Source organism: Capra hircus, chromosome 7, assembly GCF_001704415.2.
Source record: "Capra hircus breed San Clemente chromosome 7, ASM170441v1, whole genome shotgun sequence".
In the NCBI taxonomy this organism is placed as follows: Eukaryota; Metazoa; Chordata; class Mammalia; order Artiodactyla; family Bovidae; genus Capra; species Capra hircus.
This window is the reverse complement of record NC_030814.1, coordinates 105424350-105432545: the sequence shown is the minus strand read 5'-3', so window position 1 is coordinate 105432545 and position 8196 is coordinate 105424350. Positions and strand designations below refer to the sequence as shown.

The window sequence follows — 8196 nt, the reverse complement described above, 5'->3', positions numbered from 1 at the left end:
CCACCCAGTTAACCAAAATGGATCATGGGCGTAAAGCTATAAAACTCATAGGAGAAAACACAGGGATAAATCTTCATGATCTGGGATTTGGCAATGAATTCTTAGGTATGACATATAGATAATAAAAGAAAAATAAGATTTCATCAAAATAAACTTGTGTGTCAGAGGATATTATTAATAAAGTCAAAGACAATGCACAGAATGGGAAAATCTTTGCAAATCATATATCTGAAAAGAGTCTTGTATGCAGAATTTAAAAGGATGTCTTTCAATTCACCAACAAAAGGACAAACAACCCAGTTAAAAATGGGCAAAAGACGTCAACAGACACTTTAAAGAAGATATAATAAATGGTCAGCAAGCACATGATAAGAAGTTCATTATCATCAGTCATTCAGTTCAGTTCAGTCACTCAGTCGTGTCCAACTCTTTGCGACCCCATGAATCACAGCACCCCAGGCCTCCCTGTCCATCACCAACTCCCGGAGTTCACTCAAACTCACGTCCATCAAGTTCGTGATGCCATCCAGCCATCTCAACCTTTATCGTCCCCTTCTCCTCCTGCGCCCAATCCCTCCCAGAATCAGGGTCTTTTCCAATGAGTCATTCGCCTGAGGTGGCCAAAGTACTGGAGTTTCAGCTTTAGCATCAGTCCTTCCAATGAACACCCAGGACTGATCTCCTTTAGAATGGACTGGTTGGATCTCCTTGCAGTCCAAGGGACTCTCAAGAGTCTTCTCCAACACCACAGTTCAAAAGCATCAGTTCTTCGGTGCTCAGCTTTCTTCACAGTCCAACTCTCACATCCATACATGACCACTGGAAAACCATAGCCTTGACTAGAAGGACCTTTGTTGGCAAGGTAATATCTCTGCTTTTGAATATACTATCTAGGTTGGTCATAACTTTTCTTCCAAGGAGTAAGCATCTTTTAATTTCATGGCTGCAATCACCATCTGTGATTTTGGAGCCCCCCAAAAATAAAGTCTGACACTGTCTCCACTGTTTCCCCATCTATGCCATGAAGTGATGGGACCAGATGCCATGATCTTTGTTTTCTGAATGTTGAACTTTAAGCCAACTTAAGCCTTTAAGAGGCTTTTTAGCTCCTCTTCACTTTCTGCCATAAGGGTGGTGTCATCTGCGTATCTGAGGTTATTGATAATTCTCCCGGCAATCTTGATTCCAGCTTGTGCTTCTTCCAGCCCAGTGTTTCTCATGATGTGCTCTGCACATAAGTTAAATAAGCAGGGTTAGGGTCATACAAATTAAAATCATGACAAAATACTACTTTACACCTGCTGAGATACAAAAAAAGGAGGAAAGTAATAAGTGTCAGCAAGAATGCGTAAGAATTGGAGTCTGTGTAACTGCTAGTGAGAAGGTAAAGCGGTGCATCCACCGTGGAAACCAGCGTGGCGGTTTCTCTAAATGGTAAATAGAGAATAACCATATGATCTAGCAATTTCACTCCTAGGTGATGGAGTCTTAGGACTGAAAGCAGGGACCTGAGCACATACATATACACCCGTGTTCACAGCAGCGCTATTCACAATAGCCAAGAGTGAAAACAGCCTAGCATCCACCAACGGATAAAACACACAATGGAATATCATTCAGCTATAAAAGGACTTCCTTGATGGCTCAGGTGGTAAAGAAGCAGCCTGAAATGCCGGAGACCCAGGTTCAATCCCTGGGTAAGGCAGGTGCCCTGGAGAAGGGAGTGGCAATCCACTCCGGTAGTCTTGCTTGGAAAATTTCAGAGGAGCCTGGCAGGCTACAGTGCATGGGGCTGCAGAGAATCAGAAACAACTGAGCAACTAACACACACACATGCACACACACACACACACACACACAGAGGAATGAAATACTGACATATGCCATAACATGGATGAATCTCAAGAACATTGTACTAAATGAAAGACAGCAGGTGCAAAAGGCCACATATTATTTGATTCCATTTATATGAAATGTGCAGAGGAGGCAGGTCCACAAAGAGAAAGCAAGTTGGTGGCCGCCAGAGACCAGGGGCAAAGGGAGAGGGAGAAACCGCTTATTTGTGTTTTATCTGGGGGTAACAAAACGTTCTGGAACTAGATACAGATGGGGCTTCACAAGACTGTGAATGCACCAAATACTACTGACCTTGAAATGGTTACCTAAAAACAGTTACTTTCATTTTATACAAAATGGACTGCAAGGAGATCCAACCAGTCCATCCTAAAGGAGATCAGTCCTGGGTGTTCATTGGGAGGTCTGACGCTAAAGCTGAAACTCTAAGACTTTGGCCACCTGATGCAAATAATTAACTCATTGGAAAAGACCCTGATGCTGGGAAAGAGAGAAGGCAGGAGGAGAAGGGGACCACAGAGGATGAGATGGCTGGATGGCATCACCGACTTGATGGACATGAGTTTGAGTAAGCTCCAGGAGTTGGTGATGGACAGGGAGGCCTGGTGTGCTGCAGTCCACGGGGTCGCAAAGAGTCAGACATGAGTGAGAAACTGAATTGAGCACCTCAATAAGAAATGTAAGGGCATGTGGGGTAGTTGGAGGTGACCAAGACAGGGTACACAGAGAGAGAGCACCAGAGAAGAACAGAAACTGTCCTGCAGGAGCGAGGGGACCAGCAGTGGTCCCCTCAAAAAGACTGCTGACAGCCCTCTCAGCGTGGACCAGAGTCCCAGAAGGGGTGGGACCTCTCCCCAAGCACCTTGGCCTCACCAACACCTCTGCACCCCAGACCCCACAGGCGAGGAGCTGGAGAAGAATCAGACAGGGCCAGGCCACAACTGCCTAGGGTAGCATAGATAGCCAGGGGGCAGAATGGAGGGGGGAGCATGTCAGCACAGCTTTCCCTTAGTGTTGGTTTCCTCCAGTGGACACCAGACTGCTGCCTGAGGGTGGGGCCCAGGCCTTGGAAGCCCTTGGCCCCTGTACCCAGCGTCAGGCCCATCTGGGCCTGCCAGGAGCCGCCTCCCACCCCAGGCAGGTGAGCTGGCCCACAGAAGTTCAGTGCTATCTGTCTTAGCGCCTGTGGGCCAACCTTCAGGGGAGCTCAGAGGTGTCCACACTGGGCAGCACTCTGAGGTGCCCTCCCCTCCCAGGACCCTGGCCCCTCTGTGGCCTTCCCAGCAATCTCCCTTGGCTCCTCCACTGCTCCCCGCGGCCCCAGGCCACACCCTCCACCCCCTACTGCAAGTGAGTCCTCTAGCGCACTCTACCCTGCCCCCAGTGCTGAAGCCCATGGCCACGGCACACTGCCATGATGGGCAACCCCTCCTTGGCTGTGCAGGTCATATGGAACAAGAAATATTTCTGTTGGTCTTTCTTCAGGGGATGGGTCTTAGCAGCTAGGTTCTTTTGCTTCTGGAGAAGGAGGTTCCCATGTCACAGGCCTCAGAATCATTAGGCTACACATTCAGGTCTCTGGGACCCATAGGGTTGTTATGCCCAGAGTTCGAGTCCCCAAAACTGAGAGAATAAGACGTCCACACCAATGCAAAAGCATGAAGGGGTTTTATTTCTAGCTCGAGCTAGGGCTCCCGCCACATCCAACGCAGTGGAGTGGAGCAAGGAGCCCCAAGCCCAGATTTACAGCAGTATTTATAGGTTTTTAGAACAGAGCGTTGGCAAGGGGTGATTGGCTGCAGGAGTTTCCTAGTATTTACTAATTGGCTAATCTTTATTGGCTGCAGGGGTTTCCTGGTATTTACTAATTGGCTGTTGGCTGCAGGGGGATGTCTTTTACGTCCTGATAAACTCAAACCAGGTTACGGGGAGTATGCTGATTAGACAAGTCCTGGCATCCGCGGGGACGACCTCACTGGGCAATGACTCAGCCTTTCCCGTGAGTCCTACCTTAGTCCCTGAAGCCTATCACGGCATTTGTTAGGTCCCAACATTCCCCCCTGTCCTTTGATCATGGAGAGGAATCCTCCTCTTCATTCTGAGACATTGCCTGATATTGTTGTCTCAGCATCATCACTCGAACTGTACTGATATGTTCTTTTTACAAAGGTCCAAGATCGAGGAATAAATCTGGCCACCAAGTATTGGGGGGGATTCCAGTAGTCGAATTGAGTACCTCACGGGTTAGTCCATTACAAAGCGTCCAGGTGATCTTAGCAGGTTGATGTGGGTTAGCACCAGCAGTTCCGGAGTGGAGGAGGGCCACCAACAGGAGAGTCAGGGGGATTTGTCTGGGGCCAGCTGGCGGAGGAGCTTCATTTTTAAGGGGTTGGTGGGATGTGGCATCACCTTCCATTCTCTTTGGGCCTTTTCTTGTTCCTCTGGGGTGGCACGATGCACATGGTTGCATTGCACCCAGGGTCCCATTCCGTCCACCTTTAGGGCAGTGGGGGTGGTAAGGAGAACAACATAGGGGCCCTTCCATCTTGGCTCTAAGGTTTTTGACTGGTGTCTCTTAACCCAGACCCAATCTCCCGGGCCCATATCATGGGACGGGATTGTACCTTTACTCTGGGCCTCATGAACTTCTCGTACCAGTGACCAGATATGTTTACGCACTTTACTTAAAGCCAGCATCTCTTGTTGGAATGTGTGTAGCGAGAGAGATGGTTTAGTCTTTCCCTCAAACACTGAACAAATTGGGGCGGGGGGGGGGGCATGGACTTCCATACACAATTTCAAAGGGAGTCAAACCTAGTTTATAGGGGGTATTGCGTGCCCGAATAAAGTTTCTTTTAGGGTCCAATTCATTCTTTCTACTTGTCCTGAGCTCTGGGGACTGTACTCCCAATGTAGCTTCCATTTGGTCCCCAGGGCTGAGACCAGTCCTTTAACAATTTTGCTCACAAATGCAGGTCCATTATCAGAGCCAATAGATGCCGGCAGCCCAAACCTAGGTATTATCTCTTCTAGGAGCATCTTAGCCACTATTATTGCTGTCTCCTTTTTAGTGGGGTAAGCTTCTACCCACCCAGAAAATGTATCAACCAAAACTAACAGGTAACGATAGCCATACTTGCCTGGCCTTACCTCTGTAAAATCTATCTCCCAGTGCTGTCCCAGCCTTTCCCCCCGGTATCTTATATCCGCATGCTGTCCTTTTCCCGGTCTCATCATCTGACAGGCCTTGCAGGTGCGGACTATGTCCTGTATGGTTTTCTTTTGTCGGGGAAACCGCAGCTGCGCTGCTTGTAGAAGCGTCAAAGTCTTTTTCTCTCCCAAATGGGTGGTTTGATGTAAATGGGTACAGAGATGTCTACCCAGGTCAGCAGGAAACAACAGGTTGTCATCCTGGTCCCGATACCATCTGTCCTTGCCCACAGGGTGGTTGGTGTTATCCTGCATCCAGCTTAAATCAGAGGGGGAGTATATGGGGCTTGGGGGGAGAGTCCCCATCCCTGGCGGTGGTAATACTACAGCCAGCACATGAGCTTGGCAGTATCCAGCGGCCACCTCGCAGGCTGCTGCATCGGCAGCACGGTTGCCTCGGGCCCTGGCATCTTCTCCTTTCTGGTGTCCTGGGACATGTACTATGAATACCGCCCGGGGCAAGTGGACCGCTGCCAAGAGTCTGCATATTTCAGGTAGGTTCTTAATCTCTTTTCCCTCTGCCATCAAGAACCCCCGTTCTTTATATATAGGGCCTTGACTATGCACGGTGCCAAATGCATACCGGCTGTCAGTGTAAATGGTGATCTTTTTTCCTTTCGCCCTCTCTAGTGCTTATGTCCCAGCTATCAATTCTGCTTTTTGGGTGGATGTTCCAGGAGGCAAGGCCTCGGCCCAGACGACCCTCCCAGTGTCATCTACTATGGCTGCCCCCGCTTTTCTCTGCCCATCCTTTATATAACTGCTCCCATCTGTGAACCGTATCAGCTCACGGTCCTTTAATGGTATGTCACTGAGGTCTCTTCGTATGGCAGTTACCTCAGCCAATACTTCAACACAGTCATGGAGAGGCCCATCCTCCTCCGGGATGGGCAAGAGAGTAGCAGGATTTAGAAAACAAGGTGTCTGAAAGTGTATCTGGGGAGCATCTAACAGCAGGGCTTGGTAATGGGCTAAGTGAGCATTAGAGATCCACTTACCCAGTGGCTGTTTGAGGATCCCTTCTATGGCATGGGGAGTGTAGACCAGGAGAAGCTGTCTGTAAGTCAACTTGTCAGTGTCATGGACAAGGAGAGCAGCAGCCACGATGATACGGAGACAGGGCGGCCATCCAGCAGCTACCAGGTCCAGCTGTTTAGAGAGGAATGCCACAGGCCGCCTCCAAGGTCCCCATTGCTGTGTCAGGACTCCCTTTCCCACTCCCTGCTTTTCATCCACAAACAGTTGAAATGGCTTAGCCGAGTCAGGGAGAGCTAGGGCCAGGGCTTCTAGCAATGCCCGCCAGAGTTCCTGAAACGCCCACCTCATTGGCTCAGTCCAAGTCTAGTTCTTATTTTCTCTACTTCCTTCATATAGAGGCCGGGCCTTTTCAGCAAACCTCAGGATCCATAGCCTGCAGTACCCAACAGTCCCTAAGAACTCCCTCACTTGCCGAGGAGTGGTTGGCTCGGGGATCTGTAAAATAGTCTCTTTCATAGCCTGAGTCACCCATCTTTGCCCCTGTTTTATTTTGTACCCCAAGTAAACGACTTCCTGTTTAGCAATTTGGGCCTTCTTTGTACTCACCCGGTACCCCAATGTCCCCAAAGTCTGAAGGAGGTCGCCTGTGGCCTCTAGGCATACCTCCTTGGTGGTAGCGGCCAGTATGAGGTCATCCACATATTGCAATAGGACAACGTCGGGGTGGCTAGTCCGGTACTCACAGAGGTCCTCGCCTAGAGCCTCGTTGAACAATGTTGGCAAGTTTTTAAATCCCTGTGGAAGGCGAGTCCAGGTCAGCTGTCCTACAGTTTGACTGTCTTCATCAGTCCATTCGAATGCGAAGATCTCTTGGCTCTGGGGGGCCAGAGGCAAACTGAAAAAGGCATCTTTTAAGTCCAAGATTGTATACCAGATGTAGTCTAGTGGCAAGCCGCTCAGGAGGGTGTATCGGTTAGGGACAGTGGGATGAATGTCACTCACCCGTTTGTTGACTTCACGAAGATCTTGGACGGGTCTAAAGTCCATTCCCCCGGGCTTTTTCACAGGCAGCAGGGGAGTATTCCATGGGGACCAGCACTTTTTAAGAATCCCTACCTTCAGGAGGTGCTGTATGTGTGGCGTGATTCCTTGTTGGGCCTCCTGACTCATGGGGTACTGCTTTACCTTCACAGGGGTCTCTCTGTTATTAAACACTTTCTCAGCTGCTCTCACCAGATCCTGTATTGACTGTTCTCCCAGCCTCTCTATCCTGTATAACTTCCTCCTAATATCCGGAGCTGCCTGATTAATAAATGCTAGCAAGACTGCTGCGCGTGACTCATCAGCCTGAGGGTCCATGGGCGTATACTGCCTGAAAGCCTCCATTAACCTCTCTAAAAAGGCTGCTGGGCTCTCATTTGGCTCCTGCCTTATCAAATTTACCTTAGACAAATTCGTTGGTTTCCTGGTGGCTGCCCGGAGGCCAGCCATCAGAGTCTGACGGTACACTTGGAGACGCTCCCTACCTTCAGCGCATTCAAAATCCCAGTTCAGTCGCATCAAAGGAAACCCCTCCTCGATTAGGTGGGGCTGCGTGGTGGATCTTTCATCCACTCCTGGAACATGTTTTCATGCTTCCGATAGAATTCGCTCCCGTTCCTCCGTGGTGAAGAGCACCTGCAACAGCTGCTGACAATCATCCCAAGTAGGATTGTGAGTAAACAAGATAGAATCTAGGAGATCAATAAGACCTTGGGGTTTTTCGGAAAAAGAAGGGGTTTGAGTTTTCCAGTTATATAAATCACTCGTAGAAAATGGCCAGTACTGGTATGTTCACTCCCCACCGGGATTTGCTGGCCCCATCCGGACAGGGAATGGCCGAACAGTGGATGAAGGAGCCTCCCGGCTTCCGTCCTCAGACAAGTCTCCACCCCTTCGAGTCCTTCTGCGAGTTCCTTGGGCCGGCCCCCCTTCCCATGGAGGAGCCGAGGGTTCTGGGTCCCTCCTTTGTTCTACGGACAACACCTGCGGTACCTGTGGGGACAAGCGTGGCTGCATATATGGGGGAGGTGAGATCTCAGTGTCTAAGTCAATCAGGCTAGGATATAAAGAGGATCCTGGAGTATCGGCTTCTTCTTCTGACTCTCCCGATCT

At 49.6% G+C, this 8196-nt stretch overlaps 1 protein-coding gene across 1 annotated transcript; it reads right to left on the bottom strand.

Moving 5' to 3' along the window:
• LOC102181916 (endogenous retrovirus group K member 19 Pol protein-like) lies at window positions 6009-7538 on the bottom strand. The gene is made up of 2 exons (XM_018051756.1): window positions 6786-7538; window positions 6009-6213 (listed from the first exon to the last, which is right to left on the bottom strand). The coding sequence occupies exons 1-2, from the start codon at window positions 7531-7533 to the stop codon at window positions 6143-6145; spliced, it is 819 nt and encodes a 272-aa protein (XP_017907245.1). The 5' UTR covers window positions 7534-7538; the 3' UTR covers window positions 6009-6142.